This window comes from Dermacentor albipictus, chromosome 2, assembly GCF_038994185.2.
Source record: "Dermacentor albipictus isolate Rhodes 1998 colony chromosome 2, USDA_Dalb.pri_finalv2, whole genome shotgun sequence".
In the NCBI taxonomy this organism is placed as follows: domain Eukaryota; kingdom Metazoa; phylum Arthropoda; class Arachnida; order Ixodida; family Ixodidae; genus Dermacentor; species Dermacentor albipictus.
In genome coordinates, this window is record NC_091822.1 from 197,545,924 (window position 1) to 197,572,496 (window position 26,573).

The following is a 26,573-nucleotide window of genomic DNA, read 5'->3' on the forward strand; positions in this document are numbered from 1 at the left end:
CTGCGACTGCCAGGAGTGTGCGGAGTGGGGGACGAGAGCACGTGACAAAAACTGGTATGCCCGCTGCACTGCAGCAGCATGTCTTCTCCTCTGCAGGTGCGCGTTTCGGCGGTGCGTGGGGCATACCGTGGACTGGTTTTTGCGCTAGCAGTACTAAGGGTCGGGCACTTCGTCTATAAATAATCATGACTGCTATGTGGCGTCGCCTTGCGGCTCTGAATGGCCGTCGTTTTGTCGGGTTTGCAGTGAAATGTGGATCGGGAATTGCCGCATAGCACCCCAAATGTTCGAATTAACGGGGTTGGCCTAGGCCGCCAGTTCGAATTATCCGGTCAAATTTACATTGGAAAATATGGGACCGCAGAAGACCTTCAAACTATCTGGTATTTAGAATTAACCAAGTTCAAATTAAAGAGGTTTTACTGTATTTTACAGCCAATTGAATATAAGCCCACGAAACGACGTATCAACAGTTTTTGAAGCAGACCCACTGGCAGGCCTAGCAGACGAGCGATGCACTGGCAGCATCAGGGCACTAGTTACCACAGCAACAGCCAATCGAAAGAAGCCTCCCAGTGTGTTGGCGCACTGAGCCAATAGGAGGGCGACATGCATTGCAAGCTTTGCCAGACCGGCCTCTGATTGTTTTAAGTTTGTGCGTTGTACTCTGGCAGCAACTGCATATTGCATAGCTGCGCCTGAGGGGCGATGATGATTGTGGCTCAATCTCCCACGTACAAGGGAGGAAGGTCGGTAGGAAACAGGGAGGGAGGGAGGGGGGTGCGGCATTTTCTTCTGGCAGCAATGGCACATTGCGCAGCTGTGGCACGCCCTATCTTCAAAGCGGTCGATGGCGGTTCATACCTCTGTGCATGCAGCATTCGTGCTGCTCAGTTTGCATTCAAGCGAATGTTTGCAAGTTTATACTGACAATAAAACTACAGTAAACCCTCGTTAAACCACACCCGCTTAAACAGTAGTTTCGTTTTAAAAGTACTAAAGTCAAATCGTTCAGTCAGTGGCCATTGAACATAATGTGTTTTGTATCCGCATAAACCTTACCAGCTTATTGCATACGTATCTGTTAACACGCAGTGTTTCTACTTTTCATCGAGCAAACATGGTGGTTTGTCGTCTCCATCGGGCAGCCCAGCAGAACAACAAGCGTCCAAGATCAGAACAACAGCCTGCAAGCGCCCTGTGCATTTGCGTGTGAAGCCACATCAACATCAACCTAATTTTGGTGCCGTGCTGGAGAGTGTTGTGGCATCATGCAAACAATGACTCACGTCATGGCGAAGCTCGGATAAAGAAAGATGCCGGGTGCTCAGCATTGAAGATTAGACATTGTTTGTGCTATCAAACGTGACACGGAGAAGTCGGCGCTGATACGCGACAGGGATCTACTGTTGACTACGGTCTGTGGCATTTGGAATGCGAGGAAGTTGCTCAGCAGCGCTGCTGCAACCGCAAAGATATGTCGACTACGAGGTTCGACTTTTCGTCATCGTTGCTTCTATTGTAGCCAAAGTGTTGACTAGCGACAGCGATCAGGATAACACGGAAAGCGACAGCACCGGTGATCCAGGCCCGACAGTGGCAGAAGCTATGCATTACGTCAGCCTCATGAATACAATCGTCGCAACGAGAAACGCACTACGCAATGAAAAAGGTGCCCAACAACTTCTGCACCCAACTTCGTGCACATTTTTCGGGAAAAAAGTGTGTTCATTATGTGGGTAAATAAGGTAATACGTGAATATTGTTTTATAGCAACAGTGAAAACAGGTATTCATTATTCAATAACTGTTTGTGAAGTATTTGAAATTTGGTCCATTTTGCTTCACATCTAGCACTATTCCATTCGTATTCGATTCAGTCTCAAAAATTATTGTTCGCATACCCCTACAAGACAGTGCTAAACCAGCAACAAGGTGATAGAAAGGAAGCAAAAAAATGTAAGAGCACTGCGCCCATGTTTTGCAAGACTCTCACCTTCTTTACTGATTATAAAGAAAATGTACAGCACAGACCTCAGTTCTTGCCATGTGACGGCACAGTGCATAAGGCAATTGTAAACCAGCTACAAATTTTAAGATGTTCACAATGTGTACACGTGGAAAGTTGAGAATTTTCTTCATTTCTTTAGTTTTTGCAAGAGTTCTCTGTTCTTGCTGCAGAACTTGCATTGTGAAAAAATTTTCAACCAGAACAGCATTTCTCTCTCGGTTTGCAAGTGGGCCCCACCTCATGCTCTTGTGGGCCGAGGTGGTTGTGACAGTGACACCACAGCTGGACACACGACTTGTGTGCGCTGCTGGCGCTGGGACTGAGCTTAGGTTGTGCCGACTGTTGAGTGCAGAGAGGCTCCGGTTGACGGGTGAGTTGGAGCTCAGCTTCGACATGCTCATATGCAGGCCACATGGAGAGCTCAGCCGGCTGTTGCTCTGTGCATGAGGAGCTGCTGCAAAAATTAGCAAAACTTCATTACTATTGTTATGTACAATAAACTGCCACCATCGTGAAGAGCTTAACAATCAATGGCTGCTAACGTATTGCTTGCAGCATGGTCTCAAAAAAGTGAAGATAGTGCATATCCTGCTGCTCGCCAAACCCCCCAAAGCAACAGCCCACTACTTCTGGTCTAAAATAAAACAAGCACTCATTTGATTTGAAAGAAAACAAAACATATCAAGTAGAACTCTGCTAATACGTTCATACATTTTGCGGGTATAACGCCACTAAAGTCCGGTCCCAGCAAAGAGGTCCCAGACATCTGCGTGTTACAGACTGTCGCCATGTCGGCAGTCCGTAACGGACTGCGGACATCACCCATGTCGCCAACACATCCTTGAAATCGAAACTAGCAAAGCCCAGTCGATCCAGTAGTTGTCAGCCACACCCCAAGCTGCAGGGCAAGCAAAGTCAAGAGACTACATGTTGAAAAGCTGCATGTCAGCTGCATTTGCTGGCTGTCGTGCAAGTTAAGCACATCTAGTGTTTGTTAATTTACGTGTTAAACACACATGTTCATGGGAATTTCTTCAAGCAGTTTTAAAGGGCGTCAACACTACCCTTGACATACGCACTGACGAGAGCAGTATTAACCCGTTCAGGCTGAAAGACATATATTTATGGTGCTGCGAAGAAGTCGCAAATGGTCAATGCCGTATACATACAACACCGTCTGTATGTTTGAAAAATTCGCCAAATATTAAACTCTGTTGCCCAGGAAGTGCTGCCACCCTGTATGGATACAAAACATATTTTCTTTTCTTTTTTTTTTTCTTCTTTTGCTACACTGACTCTTGGATTTAATGACATGGCTTATTTACGGTGGCACTTCAGCGACCATTCAAGCATTCGTGCATGCATGGAATCACAATGGTTAGTTTTGGTTTTACTTTGTGGGCTATTTTCATTTCTCATGCTTGAAAAAACTGGTGTCTATCTGGTTTCTAATCTCTCAAAAGGTCAACGCTAGATGCTCACTGATTCACTGCTCACAGGGGTGTGATTCAGCTATTGCAGCTCAGTTGACTTTCGTTATGTCGCCAAGTGATGAAGATTTGGCACATGCTTTGACTGTACTTTCACCTATCTGTAGTGACAGCATGACAATGGTCGAAATACGGAGTGAGCAGGTCGAAGGCAAGCATACACATGTGCAGCAACTCGTTGACAAACTTGAGCCGTATTTTCGGTTAATCACTTTTGAAGATACAGTAGACTTCCGTTAATTCAACCCTGGCGGTACCAATAAAATCGACTGAATTATCCGTCGGATCTACTTAAAAAACAAAAACAAAAACGCTAAGACACATCGCTGATCATACGCACATCCCCGAATCAAATGCGTGCCCACATTCCGAGAGTATAAATTATAAAACTAACGTTGAAATGACATTAAAGCTCCTCAAAAACATTGACATCTAATGTGTACCCCATTTTTGAACAAGAAAATGGGCAACAGCCCATTTCTTGATTAGACAAAAGTTGCCGGACTTGGAGACTACTTCACATTAAAAGAAAATTGCGGGTGCACAACAGTGTTGGAACAGCGCACGAAGCAGCTAGCAAAGTATGCTAACTCTGTGGCTAGCAGACATGCGGGACCTATTTGCTGATACATGGAAATGGCATACAAGCAAGGAAAGCAGACGGCCTGGGCAGTGGTTCTCTATAGTTTGCATAGTATGTCACTTCCAGTGACTGGTAATAGCGGCATTTTTTTTTTCAGTTTCGGTATGAAAAACATACATTTTTGCAAGCGTGTTGTTAAGTGCCCACTCGCATTTCAAGTGTAAAATTTTCCACAGAGGCTACTGTATGTCTAAATTATATGAAACAGGGCTCTCTTACGAGTCTATAATTTCAGTGCAATTGGCCTTTTAACTGTAAATCCTTTCGAGGCTGATTTCTGCATAGTGTGTTCGTTTTAATATTCAACAGCATGTTCGAGTGATCTTAAGTGCATGTTCACATAATATATTTCCTAGGTATTACATTTATTTCACTCGGTTTCATGGAATTGTATTAGCGGGGTTCTATGGTATTGACGTTTAGGAACTGCTTGGGTTTTCTTGTTGTGAATAAGAAACATACATATAACTGCATGCAGAATAAGCAAATCACGTGGCCTCAAGTTGAGAACGAACCTGCCAGAATGCAGTGCCCCACTCAAAATAGTGGAAAACAAAAACGTGCACGTGAATTGATGTGGTACATTGAAGCATTTCTTTCTGTGGGATTCTACCATGTCACCCCTTACTATAGAACCTGGCAAAGATTATCCCACCTAACTGGGTGCCGTGAGCGAAACAGAAAGATGTCCAGTTGCGCAGTACAATTTCGATGAACAGCAGTATTTCGGCAGCGCTTTGCACCATGGGGTTTGTGGCTATATTTCACATGGAAGGGGCATGTGGCTGTGTTTTGCACAACAAACCAAATTGAAAGCTATTTTTGTGTCATCTTGGTGCTTAGTTTTTGCAGATACCTGGACTAACAAATCAATGCCAGCTCACAGGAATATAAGTGGCAATAGGATGAAGAGTTTAGTGATTTGCTATCCCTGCATTCTGTAATAGCGCAAACAGACAGCAAGCAATGACAAAGGCCACAGGACAAGCGCTGACTCAGAACTAAATAAAATATGGGGTGGAAGAGATGGCCTAGATCATTTTGAGCCAGGAAAGAGTCCATTAAAGCGATTGCTATAAGAAATAATGTGCCTATCACTAGGTTAAATAGGGGTGGCAGCAGAAAGCAGAGGTGTAGGAATGGTGAGAGTTCCAGTGGAACCCATAAATGGTGCCTGTGAAAACCTTTGGCCAGCCAGAACACTGATTATCAAATACATGCTGCAAGGAAATAGGAAAACCAGCAAGAAAGGGCGCCTACCGTGGTGCATGTGATTTGCCGAGGGCAACCGGGTCATGCTCCGATGGGCCAGCTGGCCCGAACCTAGGTGGCCCAGGGAACGGGCACTGGCTTCCTGCGATGAGATACCCAATGTGCCAGCTGCCCTCGAAGCCTGACTAGCAGCACTGCCCACTGGTGTACGCCCTGCCGCCACAGCCGGCATGGTGGCGCCCCGGTTGGATGAAAGATCGTGTCTGCTGCCACCAACTTTGACGATCGTGACACCTCCTGTCCGGTTAACCACCTGTGCTCTGAGAAGAGCGGGGGCATATACACTGGTCATTTCAGTAAAGATCTTATTTCTTTTTTTTATTTGAAAAGAATATGCGACAGAATTATGAAGGTGACTTCTATCAGTAAAATCCAGCTGAAAAATGCAAAAGCTTGTCAATTACATTTGCATTGTTACTCTCATTTCCTTATTAGCCATCTGTAGTATAGTTCAGTTTGGCAGCACAAGTCAAATTCTACGACTCGCACTTTAATTGATGAAGCAACGCACTTAAAGCTGACACATTCTCGCACACATGGGAGAGGACATACACAGGCACAGTTACCAGCATCTGTGTATGTCCTTTTTCATGTGTGTGTGAACATGCCAGCTTTAAGTGTGCTGCTTCATCAAGACCATGGTTCACCAACTGGTCCATCAGTATCTATTAAATAAATTCACACTTTAAGCCACTTGGACAGACTGTTCAAGTAATCCCCACAGCTCTCACTGTCATCTATGATGATACTGCAGCTGCTCATGCAAACTTTGTTTTTTTACATGTGGGCAAAACCTCCAGAATATGTGAAAGTGGGTCTGATATGGCTTTGACAGGCATTTTTCCAATGGCATGGGCATGACCAGACATTTTCTAGTTCCTTCGTTCCTTGCAATCACTTGCCCCTTCTACTTCCCTTCATTTATTATGTGTTTTTTTTTTCCTGCTTCTACAAATTTTCTTATACATTTATCCAACCTTGCCTCTGCTTAGAAAAAAAAAAAATCCCATCGCTGCAGTATAACAGACAGACCTCTGTGTGTGCACAGTTGTTGAAAGGACAGCTCTCTTCGCCCATGAACTGTTTACAGGGAGCCTGCCAGGAATATAAAGTGGAAAGTCTTGTTTCACTAGATTCAACTGAACCATGAAAGGGGCAAATTGGTTGTGGTTCAAATTGGCTAACTAGTACACGAAGTGGTAACTGTCCCAACCTACAAAAGGGGCACTGGATGTGATGGCAGCAAACTATAAGCGAACTTTATAAAGAAAAATATATGCACTCATGCAGAAACTATTGCTAAAGCATGCTCTGAGCAAGAATAACTCTTGGCAATTATGTGTGTTTCTAGATCTTGGCAACTATTTGTTAGTACAGTCAAGCCTTGTCATAATGAAGATGCAGCTGCAACTAAAATTACTTCCTTATGACCTGTATGCATTATGAAAGTACATACTAATACAGAGTAAAACAAATCCTGGGTGCACCTATGTCAGAAAAGTGTAAATAAGTATGTCGTTGTGTGTCAGCATTGCAGGCCACCCAGCAAGGGTGGTATTTTCGGTCATTTCAAAGATAAAATAGCGTTTTCAACATTTCATGGGACTAGCAACTGGCTTGTTGGTGTCAACAGGCAACAGCACCCTCCTGGCACTGTGCCAAGCACGCTACCTGACATGACTGGCAAACCGTCACACTGCTGTTACTTTATATCTTTATTTATTTTATTTTCACGTACAGGAACCCCTACAGAACGTCGTTGATGACGACATGGGCCATGCATACAGCTGAAGGGTGAATTCGCTGCGCGCTGACAGTGGCGAGCACCAGGCTAGAGCGATCTGCATTCCCTTTTCGTAGCTTGTGGCAAAGGCTTTCGTGAATGGTGGAAACGGCTGCTCCCGTATCGACTAGTGCCACTGCGATACTCCCTCTACAAAAACGGTAATAACATTTTGCGGCGAAGGTTGAGGTCTTCAAAATGTCTATGTATTTGCAGTTCTTGCCTCAGGAACTGCAAAAGTCAGTTTCCCTCTTCAGTGGGAACTCGACGACGCAGGGGCGCAATCGAACGCCGATGAGGGGAAGGGGAACGGCGAGTTTCCGACCGGCGATCAGTGTCGAGACGTCGCGGTGAAAAAGGAGGCGTGGCGGCGTACTGTGGTGCGCAACTGGGCGTGTCAGAGCTGGTACGCCCAGTTGGGGCGCGGCGGCGACAGAAGCACGCCACATGGACAGCAATGCCACAGGCGAAGCAGATAGGCCAGTTGTCTTGAGTGCGCCACGTCTCGGTGGGACGAAAAAACTGTGGCAACGGTCAGGCAACTGGAAATGAAGCCGGATGCACAGGCGATGAAAAGGAAGATGTCTGCACAGGTGGCTGTGCAACCACGGCTGCATAACTGAGTGGCAGCAACGTAGGGTGAGAGGCAAAGTTGGTATGGGCCAGTGGCACACTCATAGGATTGGGTGGGGGGGTTGTAGGAGCTGCAGGAAGCACTTCAGATATCTGAGTTCGGATGACTTGTTGCAGTGTTGGAGGCAAAGCTGTCGTAGGTGCGTCGCTGTGAGGCAGCAGTGAGAGCTGCCTGGCCACCTCTTCACGAATAAAATCTTTAATATGCTGCGAGAGGGTCGAGTTGATTATTTCAGTAGAAACCGCGATGCTCGAGACGGAATTGGCGTGCTGAATGTTCTGGCGGGCGATGGAACGTTGCCGGCGTAGCTCGTCAAAGCTCTGGCAGAGGTTAATGAGGACTGATACGCTAGTTGGGCTTTTGGCCAGCAACATCTGGAATGCGCTGTCCTCAATGCCCTTGAGCATGTGTTTGATCGCATCATCCTCCGACATGCTGGGAGTTACCCGCTTGCACAAATCGAGAACATCCTCGATGTAGCTGGGGAATGTCTCTCCAGACTGCTGTGAGCGCTGGCGTACACGCTGTTCAGTGCGTAGCTTACGCACAGCTGGCGATCAAACACTTCAGCAAACAGAGTCTTAAACGTGGACCAGCTTGTAAAGTCTGATTTGTGGTTGAAGAACAAAATTTTAGCTACGTCCGCTAGGTAGAAAGGCATGTGGGTCAGCTTAGACTAGTCATCCCATTTGTTATGGGCACTTGCACGTTCGTACGATGACAGCCAGTCTTCCACGTCGTGTTCAGCGGTCCCACTGAAAATGGGTGGGTTGCGTTACCGAGGGACGCCGGCGCAGATGACAGTGGCAGCCGGCGGTGCAGGCAACGAGGTGGCGGGATCAGGCGTGGTGCTGCGCAATCTTGTTGGCAGGGTTCAAGTGCGGAGCTCCAGGACGAAGCGAAGGATCTCAGCAACTTCCACCAAATGCGACGAGGTTTATTGTTGTTCACAATGTTGCGGAACGCTAGGTAAATCAAGGCACTGCTAGGGCTGTCCGTAGCGCAGGGCTCGCTTGCGATCACGGCACGGCGCTTCGCCTTCCTTTTCAGAAAGGGCACACACAGGGGCGCGTCTGCTTCATTACAAAATAAATAAATAAATAAATAAATAATGACGGTGAGACAGTACGGCTGCTGGCATTGGCACGCTCAACTGAAGGCGCAGATGAGGCGCGATAAAAATGACTGGAAGATTCCACCATCGAATTCCATACATGATCCCAGTGATAGCGAACCTTATTAATAAAGGCATAATCATAGTGCCGTTTTACAACAGAACCTTTGTCGCAAAATGAACCAGAGGCCTCCCATAGCTTTTTTGCGAACAGATCTCACATTTGAAGACAGGTCATCAAAGAAGTGCCAAATGGAATTTTTTAGTTTAGAGGCATTTTTGAAAATCTGAAGCCTATCCTGGAAACTTGGGATCTTCATTATGGCCAGACGCTGGTGGCCTTCTTGAGGCCAACCAAGCCTGTGACACCACTCAATTGACAGACATTGCATCAACAGTGTCTCAGAAAACAGTGGTGAAACATTATCTAATAATGTTTCATGAGTTTCGCCAGTCGGTTCATCAAAACCATGTAGAATTGTATTGTTTCGACGAGATCCATTTTTTAGTTACCCATTCTTGGAAAGTAGCCGTGTCACAGTTGTCATAAGTGAAGCCACCTCTGCTTGTAGTTTGGTGCGCAGGTAAGTGAGGGGCATTATCCGTTGCGGTCATGTGCTTGTCTAAGTCTTGAAGAAGTGAAGAAACAGAAAAGGTGAGGCGTGCAGACAGGACACAAGAGAAAAGAAGTGGACAACACAAACACCGACTATCACTGAAGGGAGCACTGAGGCGAAAAAAGAAAGAAGACACAAAACTCATCTGCACAATCTCTGGAATGGTATCACCACATGATCACCATTCACCAGTATCACCATGTGGTGATACCATTCCAGAGCTTAGGCAGATGAGTTTTGTGTCTTCTTTCTTTTTTCGCCTCAGTGCTCCCTTCAGTTGATAGTCGGCGTTCGTGCTGTCCACTTCTCTTCTCTTGTGTCCTGTCTGCACGCCTCACCTTTTTTGCATAATGAATCCCTACCAACTAGCTCAGCTTTCTGTCATTCGAAGAAACAGACTTGAAGTTGTTTTGACTGAGACAAGCTTCTAATTCACCATTTTGCATAACAAGCTTTTTCACTCTAGCTGTTAATACCTGAATTTTCTTTTGCACCTCATAAGATAAAGAGGAAGAGATCGGGAATGAAGATTTGAGACTAGCTAGACGGCTTTCAAAACCCTTGAAGCGGGAGTCAATGGATGTCTTAAGGTCAGTAATATCTTGCGCAATTCGGTTCTGGCCAGCTAGGAGCTGAGCAAACATATCACCAACATTGCACTGGAAGTGTTCTAAATTGTGTGGACCAGCAACTGCTGCTGGCAACCTATCAAGGGTAGGGGTGGACCCGGCCCATGTGCTTTGCCCCGTGCTGGCTTGAGAGTTCTTTTTAGGAGGCCCTGGGTTCGTCTCAACATTTACCACTCAACAAAATGCTACTGACACAATGCAGAAGCTCTGTAGCTCTGTTGAAATGTCTGTAAAAAAGGAGCTGCAGCATTGTGGGCAAGGCAGCAGGAACAAAAAAGGGTCGTCAGGTCAAATGCAGAAAGCATTATTAAAGTGGCATACCTGCACAAAGAGCAGAACTCGTCTTAGCATGGTTTCGGTGTCGCTGTTACCTTGCCTACTGAAGAAAGCGGCCAGTGGTGCTGCTCTTACAGTCGCAGGCACTGACGTCACTACACTGAGATCAGCCACTCAGTGCCTTGTGGTCGATCCAGCAATAACAGCGATGTGCCGGCCATGTCAGGGCCAAGAAATATTACAACACGATCCTGAAGATATGGTCATATCACGGTAATACAGCGATACATCACGGCAATACAATTACTTATGTGAGCTTTTGCGTGAATCAGCACTAGAAGCATCAGCATCTACGGGCAATAGCGCTTCACGCACAGTGCTAAACTTGCTATCTTTCCACTGTGCCAAGAACACTGCTGCTTGCAGATGATGACAGCCACGAGAAAGCGATCATATCCCCAAATGTTATTGACCAAGAGTATTGCTCTGGATTGCTCACCTGCCAAGAAGTATGTTTTGAACTGTAAATAAGCAAATATTCGCTAGGCTAAATCCGATATTGTAATAGATCTTCAACATTTGCTTTCATTATACCTGTAGTAGCCCACTAAAATAAAGTGAGGAAGTGAAGCTTGCCATGAGAAAGCATGGCAGGTTTCAAATGAGGGCTCAAATGATTCTGTGTTTCTGTTGTGTCCCTTCAAGTGGCTGGAGTCTGCACGAATGGATGTGATATTCTCCAGTAAATTCTACGGATGTGGAGCTTTTATCTTGTCTCTTAGCCTGTCTAACTTTAACCATGACAACACATTCCGTACAGTAAAGCACAATATAGTGAAGATTTAAGAAAAAGCAAAGTAGAAGAGAACCTGTGGGCTGCTGTGGCAGCATCTGCCTTCAGCTGGTGCAAGTAAAAGCGAATTGTGGATGAGGCCACTGGCTCCGGTAGTTGACTGCAGATCTGAAAGGAAGAGAAAGGAGACATTAGTCTTTTGACACTCACTTTGTAAACTTATCTCGCTTTTGCTGGATTGCTCTTTTTTGCAAGAACAAACTTCAGGAGAGTTTTTTTTATTGAGATACCCTAAAAGCCCTTTAGGCCATTACACAGGGGAGGTTAACAACAAGATATTTCAAACACAATTAGGGGGGAAAGGCAATATAGGACATGGTAGTATAGATCATGGAATACAACAAGGAAATTAAAAAAAAAAAGATAACAAGAAAGAAATGCATGCATTATGGAAAAAAAAAAAGAGTCGGTACAAAGCATGTAAATGCACTTACAATGCATCAAAGGCACAAAATTCAGTTTTTACTCGACAAGCGTAAAACTGCGCTTCAATTACTTACAAATTAGTCATGATCATATATAGAAGCAATACCCATTGGCAGCTTGTTCCAGTGATAAATAGTAAGAAAGAGCGGTGATTGTCAAAGGAGATTCGCATGCGCAAACATGGGGCATGCTTTGAAGGGATGGTCAAGGCGGGGAAAAATTCTTTGCGGGGGTTTGATATGGGATGCTGTAAAGGATGACGGTGTATGATACAATCTGCAGAAGTGGGAAAGCAGTGCTAACAGTCGTCATTTTTCTAGAGAGGGTAGGATAGGATAGGATAGGATAGGATACACTTTATTGCTCTAATTTACAGAATCATTCAGCGGTCAGACCGAGTGCTTCCATCTTCTTCTTGTCGATGGTGACTCCCGTCTCGCAGGGTTGGCGCCCCTATTCCAGGGCACCACTGAGCGTGGCTGCTCGTCGGGCATGGTGTACCAGCCCCCGTTGGAGGCATGGGTTGTCTCTGGAGAGCACACTCTCCCACTGCTGAGCACTCGGATTTTCTATATTGTGGAATGATTAGTTTTTGCTGCATTCCCACGTGATATGATAAAAGGTGGGTTTTGCACCACACCATCGGCACATGTCCGTGTATTGGTTCGGGAACATTTTGTTTAAAATGTGTAGATTTGGGAAGGTTCCTGTTTGCAGCTTCCACCAGCAAACTGCCTCTTGTTGAAGGGTTGAAATCTGGGCCAGTTGGTACATACATGAAGGAAAAAAACCAATGACCAGTCGTTCTGGTGTGAACCTCTCCTCTTGTCCTTTGTGTTTTTTGACTGGTTTTTTCCTTCAAGTATGCCTCTTGTTGATTAAGCATGTTATGGGGCGGGGAGTATTTGACCCTCATTCCTCTATGATAATTTAGTATTTCAGAGTATGTCGGGGTCACTGTTATGAAGTCCTCGGGGTCTCCATTTAAGTCCGCTCAATTTGTATGCTCGCGAGCGGTCCTATTGGCCCTCTGCTTGCCCTCAATTTCAATGTGTCCCAGTATCCAGAAAATGTTGTGCCTAACTCGTCTTTCGTGTTGGCCAGCGCGGAGGAAGATTTGGATCGCCCTTCAGCCAATTCTGCAAATGATGTAGTTACGGCATGCTTCCTTAAAATCCGTTAATATTCTAAGGGATTTGTTTGCACAGTACCCCTCCACGGCCTACTTGATAGCTGTGATGCTGGATGTTCTAGAGTAGGTTTTAGTGATGAAATGTGCTGCTTTATTATGTAAAGATTCAAGCTTGTTTATTAGGTACGCCTGATTTGGATTCCATATTATGGAAGCGTATTCAATCATTGAACGAACTAGAGTTGTGTGAGCTAATAGTTTAGTTGACTGATTTGCTAAATACAAATTTCGCCTAATCAATCCAAGTGTTTTATTTGCTTTCGAAATTATTTCATCAATGTAATCATTCCATATAAGGCTCGAAGTTAAATGGATGACCAAATATTTTAACATAAGACACATTCTGTATGCACATAATGTTCATAAAATATTCACTTAGTGAATGTTACTGGCTCTGGTAAATGTCACTGTTTGTGTTTTAGAAACATTTATTTCCATTTGCCATTGCTCGCACCAAAGTGAAATTTTGTTTAGGTCGGCGTGTAAAATATTAGTATCTTCAGAGGTGATAATTTGTTCGTAAAGAACGCAGCCATCTGCAAACAACCGAACTGTTGAGGTCAGGTTGTTACTGATGTCATTAATGTAAATTAAGAATAAGATTGGTCCAAGTGCGGAGCCCTGAGGAACACCAGATTTAACTTGTGCTAAAACGGAAAACTGATCACTTATGGACACAAATTGGTAGCGATTGGTTAAAAAACTTGAGATCCAATTAACAATTTTACCATGTATTTTAAGCCAGCTAAGTTTCATCATTGAGCATGAACGGGAAACTTTATCGAATGCTTTCTTGAAGTCAATAAATATGGCATCGATTTTCGCGGCGCGAGTACGCACGACATTCGCGGCGCGAGTACGCCGTACAGTCGGACTGTACGGCTGTACGGCGAAAGCTGCAGAAAGCATCACCATCAACCATCGCAATGTGGATTTGGGTCCAAGTGGACGTTGTGGTCAAATTATTTAAGAAGTGCTCGATCACTAACCACTTCGACGGAACGGAAGACGACCTGCTGTGGGTTACTGAGAGCAGAGGTTCAAGTAGTGCGACAAAATCGAGTGGCAGTTATAGTAACTGAGCATCGGACACAAGCGGTGGGTTCGCTGTCTGCACAGATTTTTCTTTTGCATGTTTGCAAAATAAAATGTTATTTCTCGCACCCATCTTGTCATGATGACGCAGCGAAAAGAGGGAGGGGGGGGGGGGTAAATCTAGATTTTCGAATCTAACCACTTCCTCTCACTTTGGGCACCGCGATTGTGAAAAAAAGGGGTGCTTATAATCGAGTAAATATGGTATAAGGTCATTCATAGATAAGTTAATTGAAAGAAACGTAAGATCAGGTGGTATATTAGGTTTTCATTGGTGAATACAGAGCTGAAAAACGAGTTTATTTCAGCCGCAGCTTCAGATGGTGAGAGTAGCACGCCATTATTAACGATCGGTATAGTGGATTGAAAAGAGTGTTTAGGGTTAATTACTTTCCAAAATATTTTTGGATTTTGGAGTTGCAATTTAAACTGTTTGGTAAGGCATCTTTGAAAGCTGAACAAGACAGCTCAAAAACACAAGACACAATAAGGCACTAGGCACAGTAATCCCACAACCTTCACATTTCACGAAACACGAAATCCGAATGTTGTGGGATTGTTCCTCCCCTGCGGCAAGTTGTTTTTTAATCCACTTTCATTTCCATTAATTTATCATTTCCTTATTTCATTTATAAAGCCCCAGTTTTTTCTCTTAAGTTGTCCTCGGTGTCAGTGTTTGTTGGTTTCTTATGATACGAGCAATAAAAATCGGGCCCCTCAGTTAACCCCCCCCTGTCTTCTCATTTAAGACACAGTAAGGTAACACATACAGTGCTGACTTACAAAACCATCTGGATTTATTGCAGGGATTGCAATATATAAGTGCCACTGAAGTAAACAAACAAGAGATAAGAGAGAAGTAAACAATGACAATACAAAAAAATGTACATGGAAGTCAGCAGTGCATGCGTGTCTCCTTATGTGTCCTGTGCTTTCTTCCCACTGTGCTGGTTCTCTTTCTAAATATGCAAGAATAACTGTATGTACTGTGTTATATGGTGCCCAAAGCCAGCTCTGTAAGAAATAAATAAAAGCCCTTCTTGAGCTAATTATGGCAGTTTTTACTTGCACTGTCACTATCATTAAAACCAGACAACCAGAATAGATTATTTTTTTTAAATTTTTCAGTACTTGCACTGTATCCACTAATGTGCTGCATATTAATTATCCTACAAGAACAAAATAGACCAGCAATATGCTTATAAAATGTCCAGCCATATTGGTTCGCTGTAAATGATTACTGGCAAAACAACAGAATGGGACTAATCACACTGCAACAAACTGACTCTGCCAGCAGCCATCCAGATGTCTATAGTATTTAAATACCTTTCTTTTTCTAACGAACTAATCTTGCATCACAGGAGGAACTAATCTTGCATCACAGGTCTAATCATAAGTGCCCTAAGATTAATGTAATGTAACATAGTTCATGTCACATGTAAGAGGGAAGATAAAATAAAATTGTAAACGAAGAAAGGTTTCAAGAAGACGACGGGGATGGCGTTAAGAATGACGTGGATTAACCGAAGATGAAAGAAGATAAAGAAGAAGTACATAGTGAGGTGACAAGAGATGATTGGTGGAGAAGAGAAGTATCCGGTGAGATGGAAAGCGATGATTGATGAAGAGAAGAAGACGAAGAAAAGGATTACGTGGACCAACAAGAAGGCTATAAAAGGGCGAGGAAGGGCGAGACATGGGGGGAAGAACGAAGCAGCGGAGACTCGGCGGGTCAGGGACGGTTCGACCGAAAGAGAGCGACGCCGGCTACTGCTCCGGTGAGCTCGCGTACTACGGCTTCGCACCGCAGACTTCCTGCCGTTCTTGAGCCCGTTCCGGGGAGTCCACGGAGGACGCTACTACCTGCTACGGCCAGGGGTATCTTCAGCGCTGTTGCCACTCTTCCGGGTGGTGCCCCAACGCCAACATCATCGGCAACACCTCCACGGGCGTTTGGACCGGGAGCGTGTACGACCCAACCAACGACGCCGCCAGCGACGCCAGCTCTAGAACGCCACTCCAACACCGGCTACGGGACCCATACCACGCCACATCAACACCGAACCATATGTGACCACGAACGCCAACCACTAACAGTAGAACGCTAGTAGCAGTGTTACAGAATCGTGTGTACTGATAGCCTTTGTATTTTGTGTTATTTTTGTTAGGTTTGTGTGCTGGTGTTTGTGTCGCGTGGGTTGTATTAAATGTGCATCTGTGTGGTACACCTGTCGCCTAGTCCATTCTTTCGACCAGAGTGTTCTCTGGAGGAGATCCGTGACGAAGACAAGTGGCGAGCCTGCCAGGATTCATTTCCTTGTTTCTTTTTGCTTTGTCTCGGATCCTTCCGATCTCTTGACGGCAGAAAGTTTGGATTTGGCAAAAACGCTAGAACTTGCACTCAAGCTAGTGTTAAGCAAGGAAGAGGCGATGCATCTCTGGGATGGGAAGAAAGAAGAAGCAAAAAGGCAGAGAGAGGAAAGGGCGCAAGCACACGCAGACGCTCGCGAGGCAGAAGAACAGGACAAAAGAAGGATAGAACATGAGAAGGAGTTCCTTTTGTGGAAACAGGTGCATATCGCAGGAGGCTATGTGGGGATCACAGACGATGATCAGCGTTCCTTAGCGGGTACTGAATCTCCTAGACCGGCCAGGGTTTGTCCAAGAAAGTCAATGGCTCTTTTTGATGGCAAAAGAGATGACTTGGAAACGTATCTGCAACGATTCGAGCAGATAGCTCTGGGACAAGACCAAGCTGCATGCGTTGTTTACTCTCGGGCAGAACTTGTCACACCACCTGAAGTTCCACCGCTGAAAGAACAAACCCTGATGGGAAATGAGGTGGTGAGTGGAGCACCCAAGTCAAAAGAAGCAATGCCGGTGGTGGTTGGGGAAATAGGAGACCGCCCTGTATTGGTGCTTAAAGACAGCGGAGCCAAAACAGTTTTGGTTAGGAGAAGCCTGGTGAAGGACGAGGAGCTTACAGGGGAAACGTCGACCCTCCCTCTCGTAGATAGCACAGTAGGGTACCTTCCTGAAGCCAGAATTCTAATGTCCACACCATATCATACTGGGCAGGTAGTGGCAAAATGCATGGGGCTGCCCATCTACGACCTCATCTTGGGAAACATTACGGGTGCAAGAAGTGTCAAGGACCCTGATCCCGAGTGGAGGATGCTCAACGTTGAAGGAAACCCAAAGGAGGGAAAGCCCACGACAGCTCAGGCGAATGATGGGGCAGTCAGTTTCTCGTCGGCAGTGGAGACAACAACTCAAGCGATAGCCAGAGCAATGCAGCGTATGGAAAGAAAGAAAGAGGGTAAGGAGAAGTCCAAAGACAAGAAGAGTAAGAGCAAAGACAAGAAAAGCAAAGGCAAGGATAGTAAAGAGATGAAGAAAAAGAAGGGTTTCTGTCCCTGGCTAAACAGCAAAAGCAGCAAGAGCACCAAAGAGAAAGGGGGAGGCAAGCGCAAGTCCAAGAAGGCCGAGAAAGGCACCTTTAAGGAAGGCAGCTTGAGATACAGAAGCAAAGAGAAGGCCGGGAAGCCTAAGTTCAGCAAGGAGAATGTGGGAAAAGGAAGCAAGGAGAAGGCGGACAAAGGCAGTAAGGAGAAGTCGAGCAAGGAAAAGAGCTCCAAGGAGAAGCATAGCAAGAAAAAGAGCACCAAGGAGAAACACCACAACGAGGATGAGCACGGAAGCAAAGAAATGCATAGCAAGGACAAGCGGAGTAAGGAGTCCAGTAAGTCCAGTTTGGCCTTATAAGAATACTCATTTCAGGTGGAATATATTAAAGGCAGAGATAATGTTGGAGTGGGCTTCATGAGTAGAGCCAACTGAATAGCTCTAGGTATCTCTGGGATGTATCTTGTTGCTGCTGCGCTGTGTATTTCAGGGAAGTATCGTGTTGGTGTTGTTGTGGTTGTTACGCGATTATACAAAGCAGTCTGTTGTGGACATTGACATGTTTATTAAGGACACCGTATGGACAACGGCAGTGATATGTTAGTGTTCCGAAAACGCAGTTTGGTTGTGGACGTTAACATGCTCATTAGGGACACCATATGGACAATGGTGTTCCGAAAACCAAGCTTGCGAAACACTGCTCGTTGAAGTGCTGGAGCGGCACGGTGTTACCCAAGGCATTTCCGCCACCGACTTCAGGGACATCGACAGCGAAGTTCGGACTTCTCCGGGTATGTCCGACGAAGCTATGGTTGCATCTATTGCCGAAGTATCGCATAACGACAGCGATGAGGACGACACCGACAGTGACAGCACGGGCAATCCAGGCCCAACAGTGGCAGAAGCTGCATGTTACGTCAGCCTCATGCGGGTGTTTGCCGAGAAGTGGGGGCTGGTGGAAAAGCTGCCTCGCGGCTTAAGTGAGTTTGAGGCGGCTGTCGTCGCTGCTAGACCGCTGTGGCATCAAACAAAGATCACAAACTTTTGTCGCCCGAATTGAATAAATAGCGTACGTTTTTTGCCCTTTCATTGCACTCTCTCTGAGCTCCATTTTTGACAGGTAAGAGGGCAATCTCATGCAATTTCGGTTAAGCAGTACTACCGTTTAGTACGTGCCTTTTCCGAGCTCCGGCCAACTATGGTTTAACGAGGTTTCACTGAAGTGCCTAAACAGGATGACAACTGCATTGGGGAAATTCACCATATATTGAATCAATGGACTCATTAAAAGGATCAATGAATTTGTCAGTGCAGGCAGGCAAACAATAATACATACCAATACACTCAAGCCTCAATATTGCTACAGAACAGTATTTGTGATCACGAAGAGGCGAGCAGTGTGAAGACGACGACGACGATTAGAGGCTAGTGCGGGCTGTTGCCTCTTGGCCAAGTGCGGCATATTTCCTTGTAAATATACTTGTATATAGCTTTTCGTGTGTGCCTTCCTACGTAACATGTCTGGTCGAGGTGGACGTTCCTTGTACCTCATCACGGAGCTTCGCAGTGGACGGTACGTCGAGCCTTACTTCATGGCTCCCGGCAACGAAAACTCGACTCCGCCGGTTCCGACACCTAATGCCACTTCCGACGACCTACATCACTCTCTCCCCCCGTGATTCTGGCGTATTCTCAGGCAAAGATGGGGAAGACGTCGAGGACTGGATCAGCCTGTACGAACACGTCAGCCGCAATAACCGGTGGGATTCTGCTATCATGCTCACCAACGTAGTCTTTTACCTCAGTGGCACACCTCAAGTTTGGTTTCAGATGCACGAAGATGAGCTCACCAGTTGGGATTTGCTTAAGCAAAAGCTCCGAGACTTGTTCAGCAACTCCTACGGTCACCAACTTGCCACGCAGAAGGCGCTTTCCGGCCATGTGCAGACATCAACTGAGCCCTATGTCACGTACGTTCAGCACGTTGTGGCTCTGTGCCGCAAAGTTGGCGCACACATGACTGAGTGAGACAAGGTTTCCCACATCCTCAAAGGCATTGCCGATGACGCCCCTTCAACTTGCTCATTTGCAACAACGTGGCGACGGTGGATGTAGTTATAAAAGAGTGCCGCCGCCTGGAACTCGCTAAAACCCGACGTATCATCCAGCAGTTTGCCCGTTTGCCCAACACCCCAGCGACATCTTCCTGTGCCGACGCTCCTCGTCCCAAAAACACTGGCGAGGTTACCAGGATCGTCCAGCGTAAGATTGAGGCCACCTATCCGGCTGCCTTCGACTCCAGCCCCACCAACGCGCCTGCAGTCATGGTTTACCTGATCCAGGCAGTTGTCCGCCAGGAGTTTGAAACCATGGGTCTTCACACCATCTGCTCGACCCATCGCCCTGATACCCACCCGGCTTCTTCGATTCCGCCCCATCCCGCATCTTCTTACCTGTCACGTTTCCGCAACCCATCTGAATGGCGCACTGCTGACGACAAGCCCATTTGTTTTGTGGGGATGCGCTACCCTCACGCCTCCCCTGATATCTAGTTTTTCCGCATAGCCCCCGTCTCCGTGCGGCTTCGCCGCGCACGCGGCGGTCGGAGTGGTACAAGCGCAGTGCGAGAGATGGCGCTAGTGTTGCGCTGCTGCGGGGTTACTTGGGTGCGGGAGAGACAAGGCGCTCTCTTTTGGGTTCGAGACAGCAAACGGGACGGACGTGCCGTGCCGCGCGTGCAGCGACCCATGCTTCTGCGAGACCGCCTAGCGTGGCCGCCTTCAAACGCGCCACCGTTGGCGTGACTGAACACGCAAACGACCAGGCGTTGGGATCAAGCATGGGGCGAACATATTCGCTCGCTTCCGGTCGCGGTGAGTCGGACTTCTAGATTTGTCGCGCGCCCATCGGCACGTTTTGTGGATAGCAACTCGGCTAGCAGGCATTGATCTATGAAAGGTGCAATAAATGCCCTTGTGACTGTTTGCACTACTGTGTTGTCGTTCCTTTGTCCCAAGAGCACGGGAGGAGCCTCACATCTGGCTGCCCAACGTGGACCTCTTGGGGCATCGGACAATAGTTTTAACAGTTTTGCTTTGTTCGAGACCTTTGTTTGAACCGAAGCGTAGGGCTAGCATGGATTTTGATCGCTAGCGTTGGCGGCGTGCTTTCTTGAGCGAGGCGACGGTGGCTGTAGTGTGTTTGAACATGTCAACATGCTAAGCCTTTTCGCAAGTTTTTTTTTTAAATGGCATTCGTCGGTACGAGAGCCACGTGGCCTGCATCCTGGGAGAGCGAGGCTCAGCGCCCGTGGAGCATTGCCAAGCCTGAAGCGAGTGAGTACGGAAGCCTCGTGGGTGGTCCGAATTTCTTATGTAAATAGCTTCTGCTATCTCTTTGACTCGGATGAAGTCGCGGCTCTGGGAGCCGGGTGGCCGCGGGCCACGAGTGCCACTACGGCCTGACTGGTATTGCGGCCTGGCACCGGGCGCTCCGACACCGTCTGGGACGGTGGGCGCCGTCAACTCGGATGCTGTGTGCACCGAGCGGAGTACGACCACCTCACAGAGCTGACGTCTCCTCGCGGCTGCCTGTTTTGTGCTCATTTTGGGTGTTGTTTTCAGATGCCGGTTGTTGTCAGGGTAGCGACACTTTAGGCCTAAGGCTTTATGAAGCTGCCTGTCACACGTGGAGGGACACAACCCGGTGGACCGTGGCGTTGAGGTGTTGCAAGTTGCTTCCCTCATTCTGTTTAGCCTCGCACCAATTGAAATTACTCGTTCGACTCAAGAAAGCGAGCTTCGTTCACGTAAACTTAGCATCTGAGTAGCTGCCCGATCTTTTGCTAGCCGAGTTGAACATCGTACCACATGGGCGATGCGCATGCAGACTTTTTCTTCCTTGCACTACTTTAGTGTTTGCCGAGTGTGTTGAGTTTACACAGCGTGATTGGAGTCACCCCTGGTTTGCCGTCACCTGCACATCGTCTGCGCTGCTGCCCCAGACTACGATCGAGCCACCCCGGGCGATGGTGATGCTGTGGCCAGTTCGGCGCAGCGACTTCGGCGGCCTCCTGTATCCAGCTCACAACCCTCGGCGGCGGACAAAAGAGCCGGCGGTCACCGACAGCTACGGCGGCTCTTGCCAGCAGGGCGCGTCGGTGCAAGCGACGCTTGCTCGTACCGACTACTGCGTCGTCGTCTCCGGAGTCCTGGCCTGGGATCATGCCGCCGAGTCGCAAAGCTGCTGCGGTGACCGGCGGATGCCAGCGGTGTACCCAAGGACAGTCAGCTCGCATGTTATGGACAGCGTGTAGACATTTCTTCGGCGCGACCACTGTTGCATGTACTATCTTGTTCGCGAAGCACGGGTTAATGTTAGACCGTGTCACATGTTTCGCCGGAATAAGAAGTGATTTAAGGTTGGGGGGATGTGGGGATGCGCTACCCTCGCGCCTCCCCTGATATCTAGTTTTCCCGCATAGCCCCCATCTCCGTGCGGCTTCGCCGCGCACGCGGCGGTCGGAGTGGTACAAGCGCAGTGCGAGAGATGGTGCTAGTGTTGCGCTGCTGCGGGGTTACTTGGGTGCGGGAGAGACAAGGCGCTCTCTTTTGGGTTCGAGACAGCAAGCGGGACGGACGTGCCGTGCCGCGCGTGCAGCGACCCACGCTTCTGCGAGACCGCCTCGCGTGGCCACCTTGGAACGCGCCACCGTTGGCGTGACCGAACACGCAAACGACCAGGCGTTGGGATCCAGCATGGGGCGAACATATTCGCTCGCTTCCGGTCGCGGTGAGTCGGACTTCTAGATTTGTCGCGCGCCCATCGGCATGTTTTGTGGATGGCAACTCGGCTAGCAGGCATTGATCTATGAAAGGTGCAATAAATGCCCTTGTGACTGTTTGCACTACTGTGTTGTCGTTCCTTTGTCCCAAGAGCACGGGAGGAGAACCCCACAGTTTTCACTGCCATCGAATCAGGCACATTTCTCGGCACTGTCACAGTCGCTGGAGTTCCCTGACCTGGTCTAGTTATACTGCTTACTGTCGTCCCCCAGGTGGCCCTTCTCGTCCCTATGCAACACGCTCCGATAATGCCGCCACTGATTCTCCTGCACCGAACCGCCTCTATAGTCGTTCGCCTTGGCCCCAACAACGACGATCCCGCTCTCACCAGCCCCGTCGCTCCTATTCGCCGAATCCCTTCGGACGCCGCTCCCAGCCGGAAAACTAGACGATGCAGCGCCTCGAGGTGATGCTGCATTCCCCCTACACCGCCAAATCCTCTACTGACGTTGCCCACTCATCTGAACCTTCTTGACGTGCAAGTCGACGGTGTGTCTGCATCTGCTCTTATAGACAATGGGGCGCATTTGTCGGTAATGAGCGCTGACCTTCGTAACCGGCTGAAGAAAATAATCACGCCCGCCACGATGCCTGTTGTCCATGTCGCCGATGGCGGAACAGCCCCCGTAATTGGTATGTGTGCCGCCCGTGTTTCCTTCACCGATCGCTCCACTATCGTGCTATTCACAGTCATCGCCCACTGTCCCCACGACATCATCCTCAGCATAGACTTCGCACATTCTGCTCTCATCCATTGTTCTACCAGTACAGTCGAACCTCGATATATCGAACAGCGCGGTGATCGCAAAATAGTTCGATATAGCCAGAATTCGATACATAAAATCACGTAGAAAACGCGTCAAAAACTAGCACAAATCAATCAATGAACCAATCGTGGCGCAATAGATACTCACATGAAGCTTCAAACAAAGTATTTATTTAGTTCGCTGAAAGTACTGAAGCAGCGTAGCCTGCTTCATATTGGCAACCGCGTGCTTGACCACGGCGTCCCCAACATAGTCCAAACGGTCCACAAGAGACACGGCAAGCCTCGCCGCACACGGCAAGCCTCGCCGTGCGCGTGTGATCGAGGCGGCTTGCCCCGCCGTGCGCACATAGGTGCGCGTGTGAACGAGGCGGCCGTGCTGGCTCCAAGCCGGCGCGTGTGTACGCCGCTACGTTCGAATGGCGCCCTCGGCGCAACCGATGTGGGCAGCTGTCGTACGCAGCAGTCTGGAACGCCCATCGCGCCGCCGCTATCTTCAAGAGTGTTGCGGGAAAGCTCGCCTCCTGTCAACAGAGCGCACTTGGTCTGGGGCGGCAGAGTTCGATATATCCATTTTACATCCGGCCCCGTTCAAAATAAAGAATTAAAAATGCATGCAATTTTCCATGTGATATAGGAAGTGTTCGATATAAGCAATAATTCGATATATCCGTGTTCGATATATCGAGGTTCGACTGTACTCTCCGCCTCGACCTGCCTGTTCTGGATCCCACTGAACCACACCTTAGTCGCCTCAGTTCCATCGACTTCGGTCGCTTGCCATCTTCGGCAGTGACTTATGTTGACTTAGTGTCAACCCCACCAGTCCTTGTTGGTCACTACATCGCGGCTCCTATGCAAGATGTCCTCCTTACACAAGGGATCACAGTACCTCATACAGTTTTATCTATTACGGCGAATTGCGCGGCCTGCCAGTGGTCAATTTTGGATTGACGACACAAGTGCTGCCACGCGGGATGTCTCTGGCCCAGCTTTGCACATTCAAGGATCACTCAGTACCATCTACTGCAGTAGACGACAATTCAGTCGATCCTCCTCTACCATCGCAGTTGGCTACTTGTACCATCACTGACTTACAGAAAATGATTGCGCTGGACATGCCATCCGAGCAGGCTCGTGAGCACTACCGCGTTCTGTTTTCCTATCACGATATTTTTTTACTTTAACGATCGTCCTTTGGCCCAAACTACAGCTGTTAAACATCGCATTATTACCGGCGATGCCCCTCCTATTCATTGCCGCCTATATCGAGAGTCACCGGCTGAGCGTCAAGTTATTCACGCCGAAGTTCGCAGAATGCTTGCCAAGAACATTATTGAACTGTCATGTAGTCCATGGGCATCACCTGCTGTACTGGTAAAAAAAAGAAGGATGACCCATGGCGCTTTTGTGTGGATTATCGGCACCTTAACATGGTTACCAAAAAGGACGTGTATCCCCTACCTCGGATTGATGACACCCTTTACTGCCTCCATGGTGCTCGCTATTGCTCCTCTATTGACCTTCGCTCCGGCTACTGGCAGATTGCCGTGGAAGATCTCGACTGCGAGAAGACTGCTTTTGTAACACCAGACGGTCTTCATCGATTCAAAGTGATGCCGTTCGGTCTATGTAACACTCCTGCCACTTTTTAACGCATGATGGACTCTCTTCTTCACGGTTTCAAATGGTCTACATGCCTGTGCTACTTGGACGACGTTACAGTATTCTCCCCAACGTTCGCTACGCACCTCGAGCATCTTTCAGCAGTCCTGGACATTTTCGTCGAGCCGGTCAGCAACTCAACGCATGGAAGTGCCAATTCAGCCGTCGCCAGATTACCGTAAAAACCCGCGTATAGCACGAGGTTTTTTTCCTGTTATTAGCGTCCCAAGTTTCCGCCTCGTACTACATGCGGATCCTGACAAAAATTTCAAAGTTCGGCTCGAAGTTTTGGTTTCGCTATTGCTCTGTGGCTACGGCTTGGCTTCGTGATATCTGCATGGCTACGACTTGGCTTGGTTATTGCTGCCTGGCTACGGCTTGCCTTCGCTATTGCAGCGTGGCTATGGCATCGTTTCTTTCTTTGTTGAGTGCGGACCTTGGCAGTTCACGTGTTAACCGCGCTTCGCGAAGTGCATCGTTTTTAGCGAAGGAGCGCGATGTCGGGGGCACAGAAGCAGTACTCGGCAGCTTTCAAGCGAAATGTGATTTTAGCGGCAGAGGAAATCGGCAACAGTGCAGCCGGGAGGCAGTTTGGCGTCACCGAGGGAAGCATCCGCGGATGGCGACGGCAAAAAAGAAGCACTTTTTGAGTGCAGCGGAACGCGAAGAAGCTTTCGCGGCCCGAAGAATGGGGCATTCCCGGAAATTGAACTCAAACTGACGGAATTCGTCCAAGAACAGCGAGCCACGCATCTTGCTGTGAGCGTGGAGCTCATGCAGGCAAAAGCTAGGGAGCTTGCGAGAGAAAAAGGCCTAACGAGCTCCACCTTCAAAGCAAGCAAGCATTGGATTTATCGGTATATGTGCCGTGCAGGATTTTCATTGCGCCAAAGAGCTTCAATTTGGCAAAAGCTGCCGGAATCGTTTGAAGAGTTACTGGTGACTTTCCAGCGCCACTTTATTTCGTTGCGCAAGTTGAAGAACTTTCAGCTAGGGCAAATCGGCAATGCTGACCAAACACCAGTTTATCTGGACATGCCATCTTCCCTCACCATGCACGAAAAGGGCTTGAAACAAGTTTGTGTCCGGTCCACTGGGAACGAGAAGACGCTTGTTACCGTCATGTTGTCATGCACGGCAGACGGCCGCAAGCTCCCGCCCTATGTCATCTTCAAGTGCAAGACAATGCCGAAAGGTGAGCTGCCGAAAAATGTCATCGTTAAATGCCATGAGAAAGGGTGGATGAATAAGAGTCTTGTGCTCGACTGGATAAAGTCCATTTGGTGTAGGCGGCCCGGTGCACTGTTGTCGTTCCTGTTCATCCTCGTGCTGGACGCGTTTTGTGGCCATTTGGACGATTCGGTGAAGAAGCTGTTGCGTGATTGTAATACTGAACTCGTCGTTATCCCGGGTGGGATGACGTCTCAGTTGCAGCCTCTAGATGTTTGCGTCAACAAGCCTTTCAAGGACGCGGTGAAGCGGTGCTACGCAGAGTGGATGCGGTCAGGTGAACCTGCAGTGACGCCGACTGGGCGGCTGAAGCGAGCCTCGCCAGCCACGCTGTGCGAGTGGATCGTGGACGCATGGGCGAGCATCCCAGAAGACCTTGTGCATCGCGCTTTCAAGAAGTGCGGGATCTCGAACGCGCTCGATGGCACCGAGGACGAGTACCTCTGGGAGGATATGTCAGACAAGGAATTGTCCGATGAAAGCGCAGCGGAGGACGACAGTGAATGAAGTGCTGAGTCCGATTTAAATAAATGTTTTCCCCGAGTTTCTCTCACTCGTATTATACGCGGGTAAAACTTTTTTTTTCCATTTCTCGTCCCAGAAATTTCACCTCGTATTATATTCGGGTT

At 47.9% G+C, this 26,573-nt stretch overlaps 1 protein-coding gene across 2 annotated transcripts in view; it reads right to left on the reverse strand.

The window, feature by feature from the left end:
• Positions 1-26,573, reverse strand: part of melt (ventricular zone expressed PH domain-containing protein melted) — a 105,221-nt gene that overhangs the window by 49,173 nt on the left and 29,475 nt on the right. Inside the window, exons 8-10 of one of the 2 annotated variants that reach the window (XM_065427622.1) lie at positions 11,338-11,429; positions 5,404-5,675; positions 2,248-2,461 (exon numbers count right to left, since the gene is read on the reverse strand). In XM_065427622.1, coding sequence (XP_065283694.1) covers positions 2,248-2,461; positions 5,404-5,675; positions 11,338-11,429 — 578 coding nt within the window. Of the gene's footprint in view, positions 1-2,247; positions 2,465-5,403; positions 5,676-11,337; positions 11,430-26,573 lie in introns of both variants that reach the window. The other variant, XM_065427621.1, reaches the window with a different exon arrangement.